At 44.7% G+C, this 26308-nt stretch overlaps 1 protein-coding gene across 3 annotated transcripts in view; it reads left to right on the plus strand.

The window, feature by feature from the left end:
* XYLT1 (xylosyltransferase 1) overlaps nt 1-26308 on the plus strand; it is a 480356-nt gene that overhangs the window by 444235 nt on the left and 9813 nt on the right. For all 3 annotated transcript variants that reach the window (XM_054533549.2, XM_024241464.3, XM_024241465.3), the window contains 4 exons: nt 179-355; nt 3849-4111; nt 10640-10835; nt 20460-20793. In XM_054533549.2, the coding sequence (XP_054389524.1) occupies nt 179-355; nt 3849-4111; nt 10640-10835; nt 20460-20793 (970 nt within the window). The remainder of the gene's footprint in view (nt 1-178; nt 356-3848; nt 4112-10639; nt 10836-20459; nt 20794-26308) is intronic.

Genomic DNA, 26308 nt, shown 5'->3' on the forward strand with positions numbered 1-26308 from the left:
ATTTGGCTTGTGGTTCTGCAAGCTGTACAGGAAGCTGCCCGGCTTCTGATGAGATGCCACATTCTTTTAAACAACCAGTTCTTACATGAACTCAGAGCAAGGGTTCACTGTTTCCCACCCCAGTCCATCTGTGGGAGGCTGGGAGAGGCCTCAGGCTGGGCCCCTCTCTCCCCTGCAGTCCTTCTTCCATACGGTCCTGGAGAACAGCCCCCACTGCGATACCATGGTGGACAACAACCTGCGCATCACCAACTGGAATCGCAAGCTGGGCTGCAAGTGCCAGTACAAGCACATTGTGGACTGGTGCGGCTGCTCCCCCAACGACTTCAAGCCGCAGGACTTCCACCGCTTCCAGGTGAGACTTTCTCATGGCCTGCCAGCCTCCTCAGTGATGCCTTCCCAACAAACCTCTGCAGAAATCCAAGGCCAGACCTGCAGGTCTTCTTATCACATGGCACCCAAACCTGGCTGTTGATAATAATAGTTAACAACATCAACAATAGCCAGTGTTTATTGAGCACTTACTTCAGGGCTGTTCTAACCACGTTGACTCATTAACCCAAAAACAAATGACCTTTCATTATTATGCCATTTTAGGGATATGAAAACTGAGGCACAGAAAGGTTAAAAAAAAAAAAACTTTCCAAAGGCCATACTCATATCATCTTCTCTTTATTCCCTTTTCATCAGAACCTCCCAAAATATTTAAATTTGTACCCAGGAATATGCTTTCAAGTATATCTAGGGCAGAGCTTTTCAACCTCAGAACTCTTGCCATTGTGGCTGGATGATTCTCTGTTGGGACATGCTGTCCCGTGTGTGGGTAGGATGCTTAGCAGCACCTCTGGTTGAGAACTCCTCATCAGTGATATCGACAAATTTGTATTTTTAATGAGTTGCACTTTTCTGAGGAGCAGCCTAACAATTTACAGTTCTGGGGAAGGGCAGAGCAGGAGGGTGGGGAATGCTCATTCACTTACCATGAGCCCTGAGAGTGCTTGGCCCCAAGATGGGCACCCCTTCCTGCTCTGCTCCCTCCAAGCCAGCATGGTGCATGGTGGCTTCTTCCTCCACCCCTCCCCACACCTAGCAGCAGAGAGCACAAATATGAATGCCACTAAATGGTTAAGCGAATCACTCTGAGGTCACTGGAGCCACCGTGTAGAGATGGTATGCTACTTCCCAAACCACTAACCCAGGAAGGCAGGGACACAGTGCCAGGCTCATAACCCAGCCAAGATGCCCTTGCTGTGTGAGCGGGATGCTGTTTGTGTTTGATCTCCTCTGTGCTGGGCTGTGTGGGCATTGGCTTTACTGGGGCAGACATCACTTTTATTGTTCAGGTAAGGAAACTAAGGCATGGAGGGGTGTTCCAAGTGGGGTTTTTTCCAGCAGTCCCTGCTGCCTTCCTGGTTTTGTGCCCATATGAGTGCAGAGTACATTGCAGGTTTTCTGTCATTCGTATTCCCCTCAAGGTTCCCACCCAGCAGCTCCAGCCACCTTAAGCTAGCAGACAGGGAGCTGCTTAAATCCACATCTTCCCTGCAGAAAGGAGAGGGTTGCAGGGGAATGTTTGACCTATTCAATGAATTCCCATGTTTGGAGAGGACCCGTCCCTCACTGCCCTAACCGCAGAGAATCTTCATCACTTAGAGCACAAAACCTCCACGTGCTGATTCCCAGAGCCCCGCACTCCCCCAGGCGCCAGCATTTGTATCCTAGCCCGGCATCCTGGGGACATTGTAGCCTCTGCTAAAGACTGCCTTATGTGCTCACAGCAAGCAGAGATTAAGAATATCCCCCAAGATCTAGAGTCAAGACACTGCTGCCTGTAAGGAACTCAGAGTTCTTGCACGAAGAACTTGGAGAGAAAGAATAATAAATATAGTAACGTGCCCTGTTAGAAGATCCAGCTATGGTCAGAATCACAGGCAGAGAAAGGAGTTTGTTCTGGCCCTAGATGGGTTCCGGGTAACAAGGGGCTAGTGATAATAATCAAATAGCAGCCTACACTGTGTGCTAGACACTATGCTAGTAACCCATTTTAAGGATGCTGAGGCCCAGAGAGTTCGAGTGACTTGACCTGCACAGCTAGACAGTAGCCAAATGAGGATTTGCATTCAGGTGGTCTAACTCTCTACAGTGCTACTATGAAAGGAACCAAGCTGTGCTCCCCACCACAGAGAGGTTTCCTGAAGCAGATTGGCAATGAGATGTTTAGAATAACACCAAGGGTACTTACGATCAGGGGGCTTCCCAGTTTACTCAGTTGCCTCAGTCCTGGAGTGATACAGTAGAAAGAGCTTGGATTTTGGAGTCATGCATTTGGGCTTCAAATCTTACAATGGTGTGAGTCTGTACAGATCGCTTTGCCTCTCTGAGCTGTTTTCTCATCTGTAAAATGGGAATCATAATACCTGCCTTGCCAATTCTCTGCCTTACAGGGAAAATTAGAGGTAATGACACAAGTCCATTGCCCTGCACATTGTGTGTGGTCAGTAGTTGTTGCTATTAATCTACCACCATGAAAACAGTGCTGGACCCAAATTTAGGTCAATAATAACACTAGACAATAATAAGCTCCTCAAGGGAGAGGCCTGTGTTTTATTTGTCTCCGCAGCCCTACACAAGGGGTCAGCAAACTCTAGCCCTGGGGGCCAAAGTCAGCCCACTGCCTGCTTCTGTAAATGAAGTTTTGTTGGAACACAGCCATACCTATTTATTTAGTCTCTTGTCTGTGGCTGCTTTTATGCTATAAAAGCAAAGTTGAAGGTTTCAAAGCTATTTTAAATATTTACTGTCTGGCCTTTTACTGAATATAAAGTATGAAACCTGGTAGATTACAGGTGCTTAGTATTTCTTTAACCCTCGACCCTGACTCTTCATCCCATCTCTGATAGTGACTTGCTGTGTGTTCTCAGCTAAATCCCTTACCATCTCTGGGCCTGTTTCCCTGAGAGTTTGGTTGATATCAGTGGTCCTGAAACACTGAATCATAATCACCTGGGAATTTTTTTTTTTTTTTTTTTCTTAGCTACACTCCAGAGCTATTGACTCAGTAGGTCCTTTTTCTTTGAGACAGTCTTGTTCTGTCACCCAGGCTGGAGTGCAGTGGCACAGTCTCGGCTCACTGCAACCTCCACCTCCTAGGTTCAAGTGATTCTTCTGTCTCAGCCTCCTGAGTAGCTGGGACTACAGGTGCGTGCCTGGCCTGAAATCTGAGTTTTTCAAAGTCCCAGAGATTCTGATCCCTTGTGAGTCTGCAAGTTGACTGAAATACCAAAGAGGCAATAGGGCGTGGTGGAGACTGCAGTGAGCAGAAGAACCTAGGTGCTGTCTAAAGGAACAGCCACTACCCTTCAGCTTTAACCAGTTGTTACCATGTGGAGAGTGGGCCTGGGGTTGCCAGATCTATTGCTATTTAAAGAGAAGCCAAAAGAATTTCTGTGAACTCTTTCATGTTTTATATATGGCTAGCTAAAATACATCTGCAGGCTGTATTTGCCCTAGATTACTAGCCTGTGACCTCTACCTAAATGATGTCTGAGATCCATCCCAGCTATTACCATCTAAAATTTAGTTTATTTAACAGACATCTAAATGATGCTTACTAAGTGCCTATCGTTGCTTTAGATGTTCTGCACAGATTAACTCATTTAGTCCTCCTCACACCCTTATTATAACCCATTTTACAGATGTTGAAACTGAGAACACAGATGTGCAAAAAGTATCGGAGCTAACTTGGGTCCAGCAGAGCTTTGCTTCTAACCACAGGATATGCCCTTAGGTTCCCCCCACCCCCAGCACTCGCTGATGTGGCTTTTCTATTTTTAATCCCATGAGTACAGCAGACAGCCCGGCCTACCTTCTTTGCCCGCAAGTTTGAAGCCGTGGTGAATCAGGAAATCATTGGGCAGCTGGACTATTACCTGTACGGGAACTACCCTGCAGGTACCCCGGGCCTGCGCTCCTACTGGGAGAATGTCTACGATGAGCCTGATGGCATCCACAGCCTGAGTGACGTGACACTCACCTTGTACCACTCCTTTGCCCGTCTGGGTCTTCGACGGGCCGAGACGTCCCTGCACACGGATGGGGAGAACAGCTGCCGGTGAGCCCTATATGGGATGCAGAGAGGGGAGCCGAGAAGCAGGAGGAGGCTCAGGGTGCAGAGTGGGGGCCCTTCCTCCTCTTTAGGGATCTGCAATGCAACGCCACCCTATGCTTTCTGTCTTCCTTTGCCCAAAACTCATCTAACGCCACTCTCCTAGCGTGCGTGGCATTTCCAGTCCAAGCCATTGCCACACTTTGTGCTTTACTTTCTCAGATACCAGATATCCTATGTACCCAATGATTTTACAATTCTTCATGCTACATATATATACTTTAGAAGGAAGCTTTATGTCACCATATCATATGTAGCATTTGTCTTAAGTGGAAGGTACAAAACTTTTTTTGATAGAAAATGTCAAAGATGTACAACATAGAACAGTGGAACCCCATGTTCCCATCACCCAGCCCCGGCAGTTTCCAACTCGGGGCTGATCTTGTTTCATTTTCATCTTCACCCACCTTCCGCCTCCTCCCAGATCAGTTTGAAGTCAATCCCAGACATCCTATCATTTCAGCCATCAATATTTTAATAATGTATCTCTGAAAAATAACTCTTTTAAAAACATTCACCATAATGTCATCACACCTAAAAATATCACAAAGAAAATTAATAGGCAGAACTACTGTTGAAACTTCTCAACCACCCCTTACAATTGTCTCACCTACCACTAACTGCCGACACTTCAGGAAAGAGTGTTCTAGAAGATGTGGAAAGAAGAGGGGGAGGTAGGAAAATATTTCAACATAATCCCTTCTCCTCTCATCTCTTTCCCTAAGCCAGCCAATGCTTTCACGTTGTGTACCCTTTCTTTTGTTCTGAAGCAATATGCATTTTGGATATTTACATAATTGCAACAAGAATTGGGTATCCTGCTTTCTTCCCTTGGCATTATACTGTTAGCACCCATTTCTCCACGCTGCTCAGTAGCTTCCGCAATGATAATGATTCCTTTTAATGCCTCTAGTATCCCATTGAGCAGAAGTTCCAGAGTTTGCTTAATCTGGCCCTTCACTGTTGCCATTGTCAGTAATGTGCCATTGTAAATAATGTTCTGATGAATATATTTTCTCAGAAAGCCCTTTTTTCCATTCTCTCTTCTGATTATTTCCTTAGGATAGATTCCCAGAAGTGCCTGTAATCACTCTCCTCCTTTTTCTTATTTGTTTAACAACATAGCATCAGTATGTGACGGGGCTCGGGGGAAGAAGATTGTTCACTAACTCTCTGAAAACACAGGCAGGTTTCTCACCTGGTGTCTCATCCCTGGCCAGCAAGGTTTCTGCAGGGCTGTGACACTGTCCCATCACCTCCTCACATCCCTCGGCTTCTCTCTCCATAAAGTTTCTGATTTAGTTTAAAGGGAGACCAGTGTGGGTTAGGAACCCAAACTCTGCTTACAAGCTATTGACCTTGGGCAAGTCATTCATCTCTCTGAGCTTCAGTCTCCTCATCTGTGAAATGAGAAGAGTAATACTCATCATCTTTGTATCATAAGGTGTTGTGAAGTTTAATCATCAAAATTTACCTGATGAGTTATACAGTGTTTTTTTGAGACAGAGTCTTACTCTGTCGCCCAAGCTGGAGTGCAGTGGTGTAATCTCTGCAACTTGCACCTCCCAGGTTCAAGCGATTCTCCTGCCTCAGCCTCCTGAGTAGCTGAGACTATAGACACATAGCACACCCAGCTAATTTTTGTATTTTTAGTAGAGACAGGATTTCACCAGGTTGGCCAGGCTGGTCTCGAACTCCTGACCTCAGGTGATCCGCCCGCCTCGGCCTCCTTAAGTGCTGAGATTACAGGCGTGAGCCATTGCGCCCAGCCCTGTTATTCCCATTTTAACAGCGTTTTATGTACTAACTGCTCAGTTTCAGGTCACTGCTGGTATCTTAGTTGCCAGTTGCCATTATGATGCAACCAACAGTGAACCTACTGTGTGTGATGGTAACAATTCCTTGTTCTCTCCGTGTGCTTTTCTTTGCTCACTGCCTCCCACTGCACAGCCACCCCTTCTCAAGTCAACAAAGCCATCCAAGGACCACCTCCTCTATGACACTTATTAAGATAGATAGCTCACCCCACACCCACCATCTCCCAAGCTGAAAGTAGTTCAGGGACTTCACTTTCAGCATGTGCAGTATCTTGGGTCAAGGTCACCAGATAGGGTCTCTCCCCGCACTGCTAGTCTGGAAGCAGAATCCCTGCATGTATCCCCAGTAGACAGTGCAGTGCCTGACACTTAGAAGGCAAATGTCATTCCATAATAATTACAGTCGCAGGCTTCCTAGAATGTATAAGGTAAATGATCTTACAGGAAATTCCAAAAGACACGCCCAATTTATCTAGGGTTGTTGAAAGTTTCTCCTAGTACTCATTTTGGAATGAAGTGAGCCATCACATTGCCTCGAGCCAGGAATCCTCTGGTATCCACCTCGTTTTTTATTGTAATGGAACCGTGGTGCCTTGCTGTAGGCAAAGCCGATGTATTTATGAATAGGAGCCTGAAAATAAATCAGGACAAAAGACCCTTATCCCAAAAGGCAGAAGAGAATGGATTCCTAGCCCCGGGGCATGAGGGGAAACAGCAAGTGAAAACTTTAACAGTCTCGTTTTATCTGGGTATTTTAGGCAAATTGTGACTTTCCAGTCTATAATACAACCTTTCATTAAATAATGTTTATTGATTTTTTTTTCTCATTATAAACTAACACATGTGCGTTGCAGAAGTTTCTGAAATGGCAGGTTGAGAGAATAAGAATAAAGTTTGCTTGTAATCTATCATCCAGAAATAAGGATGTCAGCATTTTATTACAGGTCCCCAAATGCCCTCCAGGGCAGACATGAAGCACTAGAATCACTCAGTGTGCCCCCTGCAGGGTGGGCTGACCATGGGAACCTGGAGGTCCATGGAGTTGAACCCCAGTACATTCCATGGGAATGTAGATGGAGTTGCCAATCAAATCTCCTAATTTTTTTTAGTGCTCATCGTATTTAAATAAGAAAGAAAAACACCTTTGGGCCAAACGAATACTTCAGTTGCATTCCCATAGATGATTGTGCGGCATCTTGATTATTTTTCTGTTTTGAGACCTTAACAGTTTTCATTACTTGAACACCAAATACAGTCAGGATGAGGCATCAGAGGGCTTTGTGCTCACTCCTTGATTACAGGGACTGTAGATGTAACTTAAAAGCACGAGGTTCAAGAGAAAATCCTGTTAGAATTTTCACTCCTTCGATAAGTACTGATTGAGCAGCTATTGTGTGTCAGGGTGTGTGTTAGGCACGGAGAATTCAGCCTTGATCCAGGCAGACCAGGCCTGTGAACTCAAAGCCCTCCCATTCTAGTGTGAAGACAGACATTACCTAAGCACAAGTAAACCAGAATATACGATCAATAAGGGTAAATGCTGTGCAAAAAATGAAGATAAAGTCACGTGAGAGTGACAAGTCAGAGGCAGCAATGAGGAAGGAAGTGGTGGATTAGGGTAGCAGGAAACAAAAGGAGGCTAGAGAAAGCGGCAGGGCTTTGTGGACCAGGTAAGGAGTTTGGATTTCATTGAAAACATGAAGCAAAGTGTTTGTGGCATTTAAGTGCGGGACGATGGACGTGGCTATTATGGGAACAGGTTATAGTGGGCAAAAGTAAGAGAGGGTGACAGTTAAGGAAGCTCCTGCAGAGGCCCAGGTATAAAAGGATGGTGGCTTTGACCAGGATTCTGGCAGTGTATAAGGAGAAGAGAGGATGGAAGAGGCCAGGTGTGATGGCTGACACCTGTAATCCCAGCTACTCGGGAGGCTGAGTCAGGGAGAATTGCTTGAACCCAGGAGGCAGAGGTTGCAGTGAGCCGATTTCACGACACTGCACTCTAGCCTGGGCGACAGAGTGAGACTCCATCTCAAAAAATATAAAGAAGGTGAAGAAGGGAGGCGAGTAATCAAAGATTGACTTCTAAATTTTTTTGACTGCTGCTTTCTGGAAACACTCTCTTCCTTTGACTCCCATGACAGCAAATTCTCCTGCTTCACCCACCTCACAGAACACACACTGGCAGTGCTTTGTCTATTGTCACGATAACACTGTGTAACAAACAACTCCCGTATCAGTGTTTTGAAACAATATGCATTTATGTAATGCTCAAGTTTGCACATCAGCTGGACGGTTTTCCCAGTATGGGAAAACCTTGCTCCCCTATCTGCAGCCAGCTGCAAGTCGGGAGGTGGCTCTGTGGTCCTCAGCTGGGAATAGTTGCCTGAGCCTAGGATGGCTTCAGCTGGGACAAACTGGGGTAGCTCTGCTGTTTCAAATGTCTCCTTCTCCAGCAAGCTAGCCCAGGCATGCTCTCATGCTGACCTCAAAAGAGCAAGAAAGCAAACAGAAATGTGCAAGGCATCTTGAGGCCCTGGCTCAGAACTGACATGACAGCCCTTCTACCACTTTCTGTTGTCCAAAGAAGATTCCAGAGGTAGAAAAATAGGTTCTGCCTCCCAGGTACAAGGAAACTTGCAAAGTCACATGGAAGAGAGCGTAAGATACAGGAGATGGGAGATTTGGGACATAAATGCCGGCGACCACTGGCTCTTTCATGACTGTATCTTTGCTGTCCAGTACGGTAGCCACAAGTGGCTACTTCAGTGTAAATTAACTAAAACTAAATACAATTTAAAATTCAGTTCCTCAGTCACATTGGCCATATTTCAAGTGCTGAGCAGTCGCACTTTGCTAGTGGGTTGGGAGATGGCTGCCCCAAAATCTCACAAATCACCGCTAAAGAACTTACTCATGTCACCAAACACCACCTGTTCCCCAAAATCTTATGGAAATAAAAAGCTATTGGCCTGGCACAGTGGCTGACACCTGTAATCCCAGCACTTTGGGAGGCCGAGGCGGGTGGATCACTTGAGGTCAGGAGTTTGAGACCAGCCTGGCCAACATGGTGAAACCCCGTCTCTACTAAAAATACAAAAAGCCGGGCGTGGTGGCTGATGCCTGTAATCCCAGCTACTCAGGAGGCTGAGTCAGGAGAATCGCTTGAACCCAGGAGGCAGAGGTTGCAGTGAGCCAAGATCACGTCACTGCACTCCAGCCTGGGCAACAGAGTGAGACTCTGCCTCAAAAATAAATAAAAAAAATATTTCTGTCATCGTAGGAGGTTTTATGTGATAGCCCTGCCTAGATGTTGCTGCAGTAGTAGAATGACAGCACAGTCGCTGGACTTTCCACTCCCAAAGTCCAGATTTAAAACAGGTTTGCATGAACTGTGAATGCCCAACAAACCATCTGAAGACTGTTCAAGTTTGTTTTTTTTTTTCTATGTTCCCTGGAAGGCATCCCAGTAACAAGGCAATGATTTCAGGAGATGTGTGAACACAGGAAGGCAGCTTCCCTAACTGTTATAATTGGACATAAAGACTTAAAACTCCAGATCAGGACCAGAGGGAAGGCTGCGTTTAGCTGAGCAGGGACAATGATTTGTGAAATGCTGTTATGAAGGACCCACAAGCGCCTTCTTAATGCTGTGCAATTTACACATTGCAGAAGCGGCAGCTTTTTATCTGACAAGTAGGAAATATACCAAGCTGGGCTCCTCTGAGGTACTCCTCTTTTGCCATCTGCTTCCCCCTTTTCTCCGGACATCTCTGCTTCGCTTCCCTGCCCCTTTGAGCCAGCAAGCTTTTGTGGATCAAAGACATGCATTTTAAAACAACAAGCCACTTTTGCATGTATGTGCATGTGTGTTTATCTCCGATTGGCAATCATGGTTAAAGATGATAACCAGTGTGAGTGGTAAGGACTGTGAGAGAATAAATCAGTACTTCTGAAACAGTTAAGCTGCAGACACGAAGAGCCTCAGAGATTGAAACAGAGAGAGAGACGAATGAAAGGTTTTGCTCAAAGATGTTGAATGCAGCATTGTTTAGAGAAGCAAAAAATTAGAGTTATCATCCAATGCTAGGGAACTTGCTTTATAAAATCTGGTATTAACTATGATGAAACACCGAGCATCAACACATACAAAATCATGTCTTCAGAGACTTTTCAAAGATGTGATAATCCTCAGGAAATACTATACAACGAAGACAGAATAATAGCTAGGATAGATAGATGCCAACTATGTAGTATTTATGCAAATAGAAGCATAGGAAATAAGGCCGAAGGGAAATCCATCAATATGACAGTGTTCACACACCATTTTCACTGCCCGGTACCAAGCACCAGAGGACTCAATATCTGTGAATTGACATTATGTATGGGAAGAGGCATGGAAAGTAGTCATTTTACTTTCTTTGTTGTACTTTCCTACAGTCAGCATGTTTTTCATTTATAATCAGCAAAAGAAAAAAAGTATTCATAGTCATTGAGATCACAGATACACAGGGAGCAGCTTTCAGACAGACGCAAGGAAAATAGTAGGCATTGTGCACAATGGGGACTGCTTTAGGAACAAAACTAGCTTGGTGGGTGGGGAGCCTCACTGTGATCCTACACACCTTGGGCCCTAACGCATGAGCGCCTGTGTTTTCAGGTACTACCCAATGGGCCACCCAGCATCTGTGCACCTCTACTTCCTTGCCGACCGCTTCCAGGGCTTTCTGATCAAGCATCATGCTACCAATCTGGCCGTGAGCAAACTAGAGACTCTGGAGACCTGGGTGATGCCGAAAAAAGTCTTCAAGATTGCAAGCCCACCCAGCGACTTTGGGAGGCTTCAGTTTTCCGAGGTAAGAGGCCAGGTCTTGTCACATTTCATTGTATTTTCGCAGTTCCCTCAGCCAGATTCTACTCCACTATCTGACACTTCTAGTTGGAGATGGAGGAGAAGAGGACTTGGAGAGCCTTAAAGATAAGCTAACCCTGTGCCTGGAGAAGGTTCTCCGGCCCCAGTCACTGGCACCAGCATCTTAAACAGGGGAAGATCAAACCAACTGGAACACGGATGTATTTTTTAGGGTAGAATTTCTGCTCCTCTGAATTTTTCCAGTGATGACTCCTAAACCAATGTCAGTAATATTAGTCCCATTTTACAGAATGGAGAACTGAGGCTTATAGAGATCCAAAGATTTTCTGGATTGCTAGGAAGTGGGAGAGCTCAAAATTCAACCTAGGTCTCTTTGGCCACAAATCCTATGCTTAGTTGTGGTTTTGTCTCCACAGTTTTTACCACACCTGGATTCGCTCAAGGGAAGTACCAGATCAATCATTGAATATATGATTAGATGAGTAGATGAATGATGGATTGAAGGAAGGATGGATGGACAGATGGGTCACATAGCTAGCTTTGTTTTTGATCATTCTGATCTAAATCCAAATGATACACCTTCAGAGAAACCTTCCCCGGCCACCGACTTAAGCTGCTGCAATAGCTACATTCTCCACCCAATCCTTCCTTATTTTAATACTTTTTCTTAGCATTTACTATCTAAAACTATCTTGTTGCTTGTGAACTCATTGACTGTTCACAAGAGAACTGGAACTATGTCTCCCTCTTCACTGTGGTATCCCCAGCACACAGAGAGTATGTAGTCTTTGTAGATGCTGAGTAAGACTTCTGAATGGATGAGTGAGTGTACTTGGGTCGTGGTGCAGGAGGGAAGGGGAAGCATGATCAAGCCTGGTGCATGTTGTTCACACAGAACTGCAGCACCTGGTTTCTGCCTTCCTCACATCCCTAAGTGCTAAAGAGGTGATTTGTCACAATGGTGCTGACTGCTGGATTAAGGACCAAGAGTCTGCTGGTAGACTGTGGTACATCTTGAGGGACTAAGAGTATGTTGGGGAGAGGGGGAGTCCCACCTGCTTATATTTTCCTTAACAGTCCTTCTCTAGCTTCTGTAGCCCTGCCTAACGAATGTATGTATCCCCATGACAAACAGGCACCAGTGAGAGTTTCTTGTTAAGCCACTGTTTTCAATTAAGACTCCCAGTGGATTTGCTGGATGTGAGCAGGCAAGGGAGCCCACTCCATAAATTACTGGTATCAGGGGGCAATTAGATACTGCCCCAGTTGGATTCTGTGCTAGGGGCCTGAGCAGCCAATTGACAACATTAATGTCCCATTAAAGAGATGAATGCCTGGTGTCTGGGCTGTCCCTGTTTATCAGCCTGCTGTTGGGCGACTGGGTACTTCTGGCAGTGACAAATGATGTTGGCCCCTCCATGGCTAGTGCTTTGGGAGGGGGGTTCCTCACTACACAGGTCTGGTACCCTTGGAGTGAGAAGCATCGAAATCACCAGCAAAAATAATAGCATGTGATGCAGAGAGCCCTAACTTGTATTTTGAATTTTTTCTAAAGTCTTAATTTTAATGGCAAGTGAACAGAAAGGCAAGGAAGAACTACAGGACCACTCTGTGGGCTATTTAGGATCTCCCTGGTGTTAGCACTATCCCAGGGCCTTGTACAGTGCCTGGCTCACAGCAGGTGGCTGAACAGCTCAGATACATTTCTCCAATCTATGGGAATCTCATGCTGTAGACTTGGAAATAAAAGATGCTCATTCTTTCTGCAAGTGGTCACTGAGTGCCTATGGTGTGCCAGGTTCAGGAGGGATTGTGGTGAACCAGACACACCAGGCCCCTGTGGTCATGGAATTGCATTCCAATGAGGCAGCCAGCCAATGAGTGAGCAAATAGATAAACAAAAACAGCTCAGCTAATGACAGGTATTCTAGAGAAAACTTCATTCATGTGATTGCTGGGGACTTGGGACTTAGGACATTGATGGGGACAACCTTCGATAGAACAACTCATCTAGGAAGGCTTTCCTAAGGACATCACTGCAGAGCTAAAGCCTGTAAAAGAGCCAGTCCTGGGGAGATCTGGAGCATTCTGAGCAGAGAGAAGAGCATATACAAAGGCCCTGAGGCACCGAGAATGAGCTAGGAGTACTCGAGTTGCAGTGAGACCAAAGTACTGGGTGCAGCAAGTGAGAAGGAAACTGGTAGGAAAGAGGCCTCAGGGAGTAGTCTTGCAGGCCCTGGAAAGATGTTCAGGTTGTATTTTAAATGCAATGGAAAGACAGAGGGAAAATGGCGGATAGGAGGCAGGACAAACTTGCAGCTTCCACTCGGATGGACAGAGAGCAGCATATGGAGCCCCACATCATGAACTTTTGCTCCAAAAACTACTGCAGAAACGTGCCAGGAAAGCCAAGAGAATCCATAGAGCCTTTGAAGGAGGTGGATTGCCCCTGCAGGCGCCATGGGACAGCCAAGGAACTGTGAATCGGCTTGCTTTAACATCCCCAAAAGATCACACTAGCTCACCAGCAATGGATTCAAATCAAGAAGAAATCTCTGAATTACCAGAAAAACAATTAAGAAGTTCGACTATTAAGCCAATTAAGGGGCACCAGAGAAAGGTGAAGTCCAATTAAAAAAAATGATATAGGATATGAATGGAAAAATCTCCAGTGAAATATAACCTAAATAGAACACAATCGCAACTTCTGAAAATGAAGGACACACTTACAAAATTGCAAAATGCACTGGAAAGTCTCAGCAATCGAATCAAATGAGTAAAAGAAAGAACTTCAGAACTTGAAGACAAGGCTTTCAAATTAACCCACTCCAACAAACACAAAAAAGAATTTTAAAAAAATGAACAAACCCTTCAAGAAGTTTGGGAGTATGTTAAACAACCAAACTTAAGAATAATTGGTGTTCCTGAGGAAGAAGAGAAATCTAAAAGTTTGAATAATGAGGGAATAATTGAGGAAAACTTCCCCAGCCTTGTTAGAGATCTAGACATCTAAATACAAGAAGTTCAAAGAACACCTGGGAAATTCATTGCAAAAAGATCATGCCTAGGCACATAGTCATCAAGTTATCTAAAGTCAAGACAAAGGAAATAACCTTAAGAGGCAAAAGCATCAGGTAACCTGTAAAGGAAAACCCATCAGATCAACAGCAGATTTCTCACAGCAGAAACCCTACAAGCCAGAAGGGTCCTGTCTTTAAAGCCTCCTTAAACAAAACAATTACCAGCCACGCATCGTGTATCCAGTGAAACTAAGCTTCATAAATGAAAGATACAGTTTTTTCAGAAAAATGCTAAGATAATTCACCACTACCAAGCCAGCACTACAAGAACTGCTAAAAGGAGCTGTAAATCTTGAAACAAATCCTCAAAATAAACCAAAATAGAATCTCTTTAAAGTATAAATCTCACAGGTCCTGCAAAACAACACAATGAAACAAACCAAGGTATTCAGGCAACAAATAGCATGATGAATAGAATAGTACCTCACATCTCAATACTAATGTTGAATGTAAATGGCCTAAAAGCTTCACTTAAAAGATGCGGAATAGATAAGATTCACCAACCAAGTGTCTGCTGTCTTCAAGAGACTTGCCTGGCACCTAAGGACTCACATGAACTTAAGGTAAAAAGGTGAAAAAAATACTCCATGCAAATGGACACCAAAAGTGAGCAGGAATAGCTATTCTTACCAGACAAAACAAAACTTTAAAGCAACAGCAATTAAAAAAGACAAAGAGGGACATTATATAATGATAAAAGGACTAGTCCAACAGGAATACATGACAATCTAAATATATATGCATTAACACTGGGGCTCCCAAAACAATACTACTAGACCTAAGAAATGAGATGGACCACAACACAGTAATATTGGCACACTTCATCAAGACAGAAAGTCAGTAAAGAAACAATGGACTTATGCTATACCCTACAACAAATGGACTTAACAGATACTTACAGAACATTTTACCCAACGACTGCGGAATATACATGCTATTCATCAGCACACGGAACATGCTCCAAGATAGGCCACAAAACAAGTCTCAACAATTTTAAGAAAATCAAAATTACAGCAAGTACTCTCTCAGACCACAGTGGAATAAAATTGGAAATTAACTCTAAAAGGAACCCCCAAAATCATGCAAATACATGGAAACTAAATAACGTGCTCCTGAATTCAACACTTCTGGGATACAGCAAAGCCAGTGCTAAGTGCAAAGTTCATAGCATTAAATGCCCACATCAGAAAGTCTGAAAGAGCCCAAACAGACAATCTAAGGCCACACCTTAATGAACTAGAGAAACAAGAACAAACCCAAACCCACCAAGGAGAGGTGAAAGACCTCTACAAGGAAAACTGCAAAACACTGCTGCAAGAAGTCATAGATGACACAAACAAATGGAAATACATCCCATGCTCATGGATGGGTAGAATCCATATTGTGACCATGGCCATATTGCCAAAAGCAATCTACAAATTCAATGCAATTCCCATCAAAATACCACCATCATTCTTCCCAGAACTAGAAAAAGCAATCCTAAAATTCATATGGAACTGAAAAACAGCCTGCATAGCGAAAGCAAGACTAAGCAAAAAGAACAAATCTGGAGGCACTGCATTACCCAACCTTAAAGTATACTATAAGGCCACAGTCACCAGAACAGCATGGTACTGGTATAAAAACAGGCATGTAGAACAATGGAACAGAATAGAGAACCCAGAAATAAAGCCAAATACTTACTGATCTTCGACAAGGCACACAAAAACAAAGTGGGAAAATAACACCCTATTCAACAAATGGTGCAGAAATAATTGGTAAGCCACGTGTAGAAGAATGAAACTGAATCCTCATCTCTCACCTTATACAAAAATCCACTCAGGATGGATCAAAAACTTTAAGACATGAAACCATAAAAATTCTAGAAGATAAAATTGGAAAAACCCTTCTAGACACTGGCTTAGGCAAAGACTTAATGACCAAGAACCCAAAAGCAAATGCAACAAAACAAAGATAAATAGGACTTAATTTTAAAAGTTTCTGCAAGGCAAAAGAAATAATCAGCAGAGTCAACAGACAAGCCAGACAGTGGGAGAAAACCTTTGCAATCTATAGATCCAACAAAGGACTAATAACTAGAATCTACAAGGAACTCAAATCAGCAAGAAAAAACAATCCCATCAAAACGTGGGCTAAGGCCATGAATAGACCATTCTCAAAAGAAGATATATAAATGGCCAACGAACATATGAAAAAATGCTCAACATCACTAACGATCAGGGAAATGCAAATCAAAACCACATTGCAATACCACCTTACTCCTGCAAGAATGGCCATAACCAAAAAATAATAGATGTTGGCATGGATGCAGTGAAAAGGGAACACTTTTATGCTGTTGGTGGGACTGTAAACTAGGACAACCATTATGGAAAACAATGTGGAGATTCCTTAAAGAACTACAAGTAGTTCTACCATTTGATCCAGCAATTCCACTATGGGCTATCTACCAGAGAAAAATCAGTCATTATGCAGAAAAGATTCTTGCACACACATGTTTATAGCAGCACAATTCACAATTGCAAAAAATATGGAAGCAGCCCAAATGCCCATCAATGAGTGAGTAAATTGTGTGTGTGTGTGCATATATATATATATATACCCCATGGAATACTACTCAGCCATAAAAAGGAACGAAATAATGGTATTTGCAGCAACCTGGATGGAATTGGAGACCATTATTCTAGGTGAAGTAATTCAGGAATGGAAAACCAAACATCGTATGTTCTCACTCATAAGTGAGAGCTAAGCTATGAGGCAACAAAGGCTTAAGAATGATACAGTGGGTTTGGGGACTCAGGGGCAAGGGTTAGGGGATAAAAGACTACACATGGGGTGCAGTGTATACTTTTCAGGTGATAGGTGCACCAAAATCTCAGAAGTCACTACTAAAGAACTTATTCATGTAAGCAAACACCACCTGTTCCCCAAAAACCTATTGAAATATATACATATACACACACATTATAAACTCAGAAATAATAAATAAATGCAATGGAAAGCCATTGGTTGGTTGGAAGCCAGGGAGCAGTATGTTAAGCTTGAATTTGAATATGTATTTGAATTTGGGTAATTGACCATTCTGCAGTGGATAGTGGTGGACTTCCACATTGAGGCCCCTTGAGAAGGTCTTGGAGGATGTGACAGCAGCAGGGCTCCAGCTCAGGCTGCCCCACCCCTCACCCTTCACGCTCCTCGGTTGAGAAACAAGATCCAGGTTGTTTGTCAGCTGCTCCAGAACTCTCCTGCCCAGGTTATCTTGGTTTTAAAACTCAGATTTCAGGGAAGTGTTTATCCATTTCTTTGGAGGATCCAAGGGCAGTGTTCTGGAGGGTTCCCATCTTCCCCTAACTGATGAAAAATCCCTTCCTTAAATATGACGCTAAAGTAGTTTTGTGGCCACTCATCTGTTTTATTAGTATCTGTTGGAAACTAGTGCATGGAGGGAGGTCCATGTGTTCAGCCCCTACTCATTCAATATGTGTTCAAGATAGATTGATAGATAGGTGATAGATAGATAGATTGATTAACAGACAGATAGATGGGTGGATAGATTAACAGGTAAACAGATGGATAGATGATTGATGGATACAATAGAGTTGACAGATTAATGAGACAGATTGATAGAGATAGATGATAAACACACATAAGTAGATGATCTATACAGATTGATCATCAATCGATCAATAGACAATAGGTGCTCAATATATCTCTACAGAGATCTAGAAATAGAGATATATTGAGCACCTACTCTATGCTCAGCACTGTTTCAGACACTAGAGACATATTGGTGAGCAAGCTAGATACAGTCCCTGCCCTCTTGGAGTTGACAGTCTAGAGCTGGAGAGAGAGACCTGTAAATTAAAAGATGCAGTACTGTGGGGGTCAGGAGAAAAGCTATGATGATCAAATGCTTAGAGACATACCTCAGTGGTGCCTCTAAAGACTTATGAGTAGAGGTGATGCCTGAGCCAAAATCTAGATGATGAGTTTGAGCTGGCCAGGAGGATGTGGGGAAAGGTAGACTGGTCCAGAGAACAGGTAGATCATGGCCAGAAGATCAAGAGGAAACAGAGAGCCCATCAGGATGAGGTGCTGGGAGTAACCCAGGGTGGCCTGGAGCAAGGAGTGAGTGGAAGGGAGGGAGAGGGATAGAGATGACAGGGGTGAAGCCAGAGCCAGACCAGAAAGGTCTCCAGGACAGGTGAGCAACTGGACTTAGAAACCAAGAGTTGCTGAAAGGGGTTGTAAGCAGGAAAATAGAAATTGGGTTTCTTTAGAAAAATCTCCAAGACCTTGAAGCCTGAACTGAATCCTGTTGATCATTCATTTATTCCTTCAATAAATAGTATCCTTTTAATTCCTACTGTGTTCCAGGCACTATGCTAGGCACCGGTGGGTCCCAGAAGGCACTGGTCCCTGCTGATCCACAGGGTAGTAGAAAAATACCAAGATTTCATAAGTCTAGGAGGGACGGCAGCCCCCGCAGGAACATCAGAGCGGTAACTACCTCTGTTACTCTCAGGATGCTTTCTTAGTCCTAATCTTTAGTCTGTGGCCTGATGAAAACTGAAAGCAAGACACGTGCCAGTGAGTGTACACGGATGGCAGCCACCCCTGGTAGGCAGTAGGGATTTGGTTTATATGTGTTGGGTGAATGAATGACAGAGAGAGTGAATGAATTCATGAATGGGAGGCAATATGTAGCATAGTGGATGAGAATGCAGTCTCTGGGGTTGGACTTCATGGGTTCCCATGCTGGCTCTGCCCCCTCTGACCATAGCGAGTTATCTCACTTCTCTGAGACTCAGTTTCCACATCTGTAAAGTAAAGATAATGACAAGGGTCTCCCCTTTATGGATTTGGGAGTATCAAATGAATGGACACATCTGCCTGGCACACTGTAATCCCTCAGCAAATATTAGCAGTGGAGCTCTGTACCCTGGGTAAAAGAATGGACTGACATAGTACCTCTTGCAAGAACAATGAGAAACTAGATCAGCTCCTATTTCCCCTGCACATAGGAAATCTCAGAATGTAGGTATGTGTATCCACACCCGACCTTCGTGCACACACACATTACAGATGCTAATTATGGGAAGACAAGAGGCAGTGCAAGCCTCATACTGTACCCGTTATTTGCCCCAACATGCCCACATGCTGTGTCCTCAAAAAAAAAAAAAAAAAAAACCACTAAATTAACCCACCTGGGGGAGATTTTTCAAATTAGATGACCCCTAATTTAATTTGATTTGAAATAGCAACAAGCTCATTGTCAGGAATCTCCCTAGTTCATTCAGTTTTTGGTCAAGCCATTCACCCATTCATTCAACAAACATTACTTGAGCACCTGCTGTGTACTAAGCATGGTAGTAGGCACCAAGAAAGAGCAGAGAACCAGCCAGGTAAAGCCCTCGTTCACACAGCGCTTATATTACAGCTGGAGGAGATAAGGAATAAATACATCAACAGCCAACTCTGAGATAGTGCTTATCACCACTGGTAGGAAGAAAATAAAGCAGTAGGGAATGACACAGATTGACTGAAGGTCCATTTGAAATTTGGGGTGTGGGGTGGTCAGGTAAAGACTCTGTGAGGCAGCTTTAGACATAAGGGGCTGGCTGTGCAAGAAAGGAGTATTCCACACAGGGCAGATGGTGCAGGAAAGCTGAGCTGGGAATGAGCCTGCCTTGATTGAGGTGGCTAAAACAAGGCATCCTGGAGAAAGACCGGGAGGGGGTCATGGAGTTGGAGGATGGGGTGAGCTCAGACTCTGAGTGCACTAAGAAGCCTGGGGTCAGCAGTAAGAGAACATTTTACAAGGCCTGACTACAGGATACAGAAGAAATTGCAGGTGGCACAAGTGGAAGGAGGGAAGCCCAGAGAGGATTGCTGTGGGTCACAGCCACACAGACCCCCAGCTGGCTGGCAGGAAGGAAGGATCGCAAGATGACTCTCATGCTTACGGTCCAGATCTAGGTGCCTTGGGAAAGCCAAAGCTGTCTCTTCCTAGGAATCCTATTTGAACCCCTGTAGACGACAGGCAATGCTGAGGGTCTCTAGCTTATGATAGAGCAGCTGTGAAAACATGACCTCTATTCTTGTTCAGAACCATTGCACCAAGTGGAGGTGTGTGATTTGGAAAACCAAGGATGGAAGTGGAAATCAGCTGTACCTGTTGAGTGGCAGGGTGTATGTTTCTGTGGAATGGCCTGCAAGCAAGGCATTCATTCATTCATTCATTCATTCATTCACTCATTCAGCTCATGTGTGGTTTTCTTTTCAAAGCACACGCCATACACCAGGCACAGGAGGCCCGGTGGTTTAATAAAAGGACCACAGGCCTTGTGATCCTTCAGACTGAGTCCAGATCCCAGATCTTCTGCTTATAAGCTGTGCAACCTTCTGCAGGTGACTTAGTTGGAGCCTCAGTTTCTTCATCTGTAAAATGGGTATATGAAAGTTAACAAAGGGGATCCTAGGCCTTTCTGAGACCTAGCACCCTAGTTCAGAATTCACTCCCGTTTCAGGTCGGCACTGACTGGGATGCCAAGGAGCGGCTGTTCCGCAACTTTGGGGGTCTCCTGGGGCCCATGGATGAGCCGGTGGGTATGCAGAAGTGGGGGAAGGGACCCAACGTGACTGTGACCGTCATTTGGGTGGATCCCGTCAACGTCATCGCAGCCACCTATGACATCCTGATTGAGTCCACTGCCGAATTCACACACTACAAGCCCCCTTTGAACTTGCCCCTGAGGCCTGGGGTCTGGACAGTGAAAATTCTCCACCACTGGGTGCCAGTTGCAGAGACCAAATTCCTCGTTGCGCCTCTGACCTTCTCCAACAGGCAGCCCATCAAACCGGGTGAGTACTCCCAGTGTCTCTGTGGGAGAAATACTCCTTCCCTGGGGACCTTGAGGGTCTTTGGTGTTGGTAGGCAGCACTGCTCAGATGTAGGGCAAGCAGCGGCCTCGCAGAACGGTACTCCTTGCTCTCAATACTTTTCTCTGCGTTTCCCTAGAGAACCATCTAATTTCCTACCTGCACACGGAGATGATGTCATCTGTCTAGGTATTAGGTAGCTATTTGTTAGACGCTCTCCCACTCAACTTCCAGAAGACCTAGATCATACTGAAGACAAGATGGGAAATTAAACCCAGGCAGGTATTAAGAATCAGCAAATCTTGTTTACTATTTAAAAAAAATCAAAACATATGATACACTAGGTGGAAAAGATCAACTACATAATAGTGGAAGATATTTGCTACATTTTTTTAAAGTACTCATCTTCAGAATTTATAAAGAAATGCTATTAATCAGAAGTTGGGCAATCCAGCGCACTACCTGTTTTTGTAAATAAAGTTTTATTGGAACACAGTCACCATGCTCATTCATTTACATGTTGCTTGCTTCTGCTTTAGAGCTGCAGTGGCCGAACTGAATAGTTGTGACAGAGACTGCATGGCCCACAAAGCCAAAGATACTATCTGGCTCTTTACAAAAAAAAAAAAAAAAAAAAGACCACCAACCCCGCATAAAAGAGAGGAAAAAAATGGAAGAGAGAACATGAATGGCCCCTCACACACAGAAAAACATGTTCAGCCTCATTAAAAATGAGAGAAATGAAAATTGAAAGCAAAGAGAGGTTCCACTTCACACCCATCATATTGGGAAATGCGTGACAGATAAGAACCTGTGTTACTAAGGCTGAGAGCAATAGGCATTCATGCAGTGCTAGTGGGAGGGTGAAGTGCTAAGACAAGTTTAGAAAATGGTTTAGTATCTCCTAGTAAAGCTGAACATACACACACACTACCACAGACGTCTCACCCCAAGGTATAGGCCCCAGAGGCATGTGCAGAAATGCTCACATGAGAATTATTCTTAATAGCACAAAACCAGAAACAGTCTGATTGTCTGACACTGGAAAGGAGAAACAATTGGCTCTCTGTTCATACAATGGAGTACTATGCAGCAGTGAATAGCAGTAAAGCAAGGGCATGTGTTGACTTGGATGAGTCCCTAAAACATAGTGTTGAGGGGAAAATATCACAGATAAATCATAATTATGATGCGTTTATGTCAAGTTCAAAAACAGGCAAAGTCAACAATATCTTATTTCAGGAGTCGTATGTCAAAGGCAACTGTTAAGAAATGAAACATGAAATTAACACGAAATTCAGGTCAGGGTTTCCATCCCCATGGAGAACAGGGACTGGGATGTCAGTTCCTAACCTGCCTGACTTTTTTCTTTGTCCATTGAAAGGGTTTACTTTTATACTTCTATTTCCCCCCTTTCACGTCCTTTTATTAAGGGGAAAGTCTTTCTCCCTGCTCAAATCCTACCTCTAGAGAAACCACTGCCAACAGTCTGGCGTGAATCCTTTTAGAAGTTTTTCCATATTTTTAAAGCATAAACATAACACACATCATAAATCACAAAACCTTTGCTATTTTTTAAAAATGAAATAATACATTTTGTACTATAAGATTGCTTTTTTTTTTTTTTTTTAACTTTCTTAGTCGATATATATAAAGCTACCAGCTACATGATATTCCACTGGGTTAAGGAACCACAATCTATCTGTTCCCCTATTGGTGGACACATAAGTTTCTGTTGTTGATGATGATGATGATGATGTTACTGATAATACTGCAAGGAAAAGGCTTTTTTTTTTTTTTTTTTTTAAATAACAAAGGTTGGCCGGGTGCCATGGCTCACACCTGTAATCCCAGCACTTTGGGAGGCCAAGGCAGGCAGATCACCTGAGGCCAGGAGTTTGAGACCAGCCTGACCAGCCTGGCCAACATGGTGAAACCCTGTCCTACTAAAAATACAAAAATTAGCCGGGTGTGGTGGCAGGCGCCTGTAGTCCCAGCTACTTGGGAGGCTGAGGCACAAGAATCGCTTGAACCTGTGAGGTGGAGGTTTCAGTGAGCCGAAATCGTGCCACTGCACTCCTCTTGGGTGACACAGCGAGGTTCTGTCTCAAAAAAAAAAAAAAAAAAAGAATTTAGGTCTGGCTCTTTTGCCTAGGCTGGAGTGCAGTCATGCAATCATAGCTCACTGCAGCCTCGAGTTCCTGGGCTCAAGTAATTCTCTCACCTCAGCCTCCTAAGTAGCTGAGACTACATGAGTGTGCCACCATGCCCCGCTATTTTTTTTTTTTTTTTTTTTTTTTTTTACTATTTTTGTAGTGGTGTGGTCTCACTATGTTGTCCTGGCTGGTCTCAAACTCCTGGCTCTAAACCAACCCTCCCACCTCGGCCACCCAAAGAGCTGGGATTACAGTCATGAGCCACCCACCACACCCAGCCCCAACAAGGAAGAGTCTTAAACATAAAATTGTATGTGCCCAGCCGGGCACGGTGGCTCACACCTGTAATCCCAGCACACTGGGAGGCTGAGGCGGGCGGATCACGACGTCAGGAGATTGAGACCATCCTGGCTAACACGGTGAAACCCTGTCTCTACTAAAAATACAAAAAATTAGCTGGGTGTGGTGGCGGGCGCCTGTAGTCCCAGCTACTCGGGAGGCTGAGGCAGGAGAATGGCGCGAACCCGGGAGGCAGAGCTTGCAGTGAGCCGAGATCGTGCCACTGCACTCCAGCCTGGGCGACAGAGACTCCATCTCAAAAAACAACAAAAACAAACAAAAAGCAAAAAAAAGAAAAATTGGATGTGCCCATGCAGTTACATCCATAACACAAACTCCTAGAAACAGGATTTCTGGGTCTCTCTATATTTGGAAATGTTCATGTGCATCTAACAGATCACAAACTCAAAAGCCAGAAATGCACAAACTCAAAAGCCAGAAGTCTAGCTTCGAAGACTTCTAGATTGGGTGCCCTTTAGCCAATGATGCAAGGGGATGGGGACGCAGCTGTGGGGAGGAGGTGCCTGGAGTCCTAGCAAAGGGAGTTGTTTGGGAAAAACTCTCAAACCACTTTTCCTGTGTTCTCACACTGCAATAATCAACACAGAAGACTTCTGTGACAGCAAAATACGTGGGGGAATTTTCCCCATCAGCAAGCAAGCAATCAGTTCTGCAGCGGACACCAGCTGGGTGTCCCCCAATTCAGTTCCAACACTCTCCACCCCAGAGGTAGCATCAGACACCACAGAGTGAGGGCTCAGTGCCATAACACTACCCCCTTCTGCCCGCTAATCACAAGTCTGGGCCTCTGGAACTTCTGACCCAATGGTTTCAAATTGGGGTTCCCACAGCCCCCTCTTTGGGCTCAGTTACTCTGCTAGAGCAGCTCACAGAACTCAGAGAAACACTTATGTTTATTGGTTTGCTATGAAAGATATTTTAAAGGATGCAGATAAACAGCTAGATGAAGCTATACAGAGGGCAAGGTCTAGAAGGGTCCTGAGTGCAGGAGCTTCTGTCCCCATGGTATTAGGGTTCCCACCCTCCCAACAGATGGATGAATCTGTCCCTATGGCATTGGGGTTTCCACCCTCCCAGCAGGTAGATGAGTCTGTCCCCATGGCATTGGGGTGCCCACCCTCCTGGCAGGTGGATGAGTTCTTCCTCACCTTCCTGTGAAGAAGCTACCACATGTTCAGCTCTCCAGAAGCTCCTCAAACCCTGTCCTTTGGGCCTTTTATGAAGACTTCGCTGGTTATCCATGATTGAAGCATGACAACTGTGTCAAAATGTGATTGGACAAAAAGGGTCTGACCTAAGTCAGCAAGGCCTGTGTGTTCAGATTCTCCTTGGCCTCTCTGTGCAGTAATTCCTCCCTCCAGGGTGTGCATCAGGGCCCTCTCTGGAATGAGAGTCCTATCACCCACAATCTGATTAGACTCCAGCATTGGGCAGGAGAAGGGGAACAGGAGGAGGCCAGAGAGAGAGAGAGAGAGAGATTCTATTTGCTGAGGCCTAAAGTGCCCAACATTGTAACAAAAGACTGTAAGAAGGGTTACAGGAGTTCTGAGCCAAGAACCATAGACAAAAACCACTATCATGGTCGGGTGCAGTGGCTCACGCCTGTAATCCCATCACTTTGGGAGGCTGAGGTGGACGGATTACTCGAGGTCAGGAGTTCAAGACCAGCCTGGCCAATGTGGTAAAACCCTGTATCTCCTAAAAGTACAAAAAATTAGCCAGGCATGGTGGCAGGTGCCTGAAATTCCAGCTACTCAGGAGGCTAAGGCACGAGAATCGCTTGAACCTGGGAGGTGGAGGTTGCAGTGAGCCAAGATCACGCCACTGCACTCCAGCCTGGGCGACAGATCGAGACTCTATCTCCAAAACAATAAATAAATAGGCCAGACACGGTGGCTCACGCCTGTAATCCCAGCACTTTGGGAGGCCTAGGTGGACGGATCACCTGAGGTTGGGAGTTCGAGACCAGCCTAACCAACATGGAGAAACCCCGTCTCTACTAAAAATACAAAATTAGCCGGGTGTGGTGACGTGTGCCTGTGATCCTAACTACTCGGGAGGCTGAGGCAGGAGAATTGCTTGAACCCAGGAGGTGGAGGTTGCAGTGAGCTGAGATCATGCCATTGCACTCCAGCCTGGGCAACAAGAGTGAGACTCCGCCTCAAAAAAATCAATCAATCAATCAGTCCTCTATCATAGGAGTCTCGAAGTGAATGCTCAGCTTCTGCTGTCTTTGTGCAGAGCAAGCAGAAAGAGAGACCTCATGTTTTCTTGAGCTGGAAGCCTACTCCTTCTTCCCCTATGAACCAGGCAAAAGACAGCCCCTCCAGAGCTGACCAGGCCCAATCCCACCCCCTTAGAGGTCTTAGGTTCCTTCTTGATCAAGTTCACATCTTTAGCATCCCTAAGGATTTCCAGTGCCAGACATGGAGGAGAGGGGAGTAAATGGCTGTGTCTTCGCTGCTTCAGATACACCTGTTGGACAGAATGAAGCAGTGCTCCTGAACACACCCCCATGCCAGTGGAGTAGCCTGGGGGCCATTCATGGGGTCCTGATTTTTCCAGTGTTTTCTTCCAGGGTTTCTAAGGAAGGCAGGGCTCTCCCTACACATGCCCAGGATGACCCAGGAGTCATTTTACCCCCACCGAGAGCAGCCTTCCTGTCCTCAGTAATTGTATTTGTTAGCGATGTTCCAATGAATGACAGTGAACACGAAGGTGGGAGCAATGCAATTTGTAAAATGATTCATCAAGAGTAATTTTCTATTGATGCATCCCTGGTAATCGCAAGAAATCCGATGAGGTGGAATTGAGGAAAATTTAATTATAGAGACGAGCATCGCAAGCTAATATTGTAATAGCGTTTCCCACATTAACCTCATTTCTCATAAGGGTTTTTTGCATCAACCACAATATTTGGTTCCAGTGTTCGCGTGTTTGTTAGCTGCTCTCTTCCCTTTGAATGTTCTGCCTTTTGTCAG

This window comes from Pongo abelii, chromosome 18 (genome assembly GCF_028885655.2).
Source record: "Pongo abelii isolate AG06213 chromosome 18, NHGRI_mPonAbe1-v2.0_pri, whole genome shotgun sequence".
Classification (NCBI taxonomy): Eukaryota; Metazoa; Chordata; class Mammalia; order Primates; family Hominidae; genus Pongo; species Pongo abelii.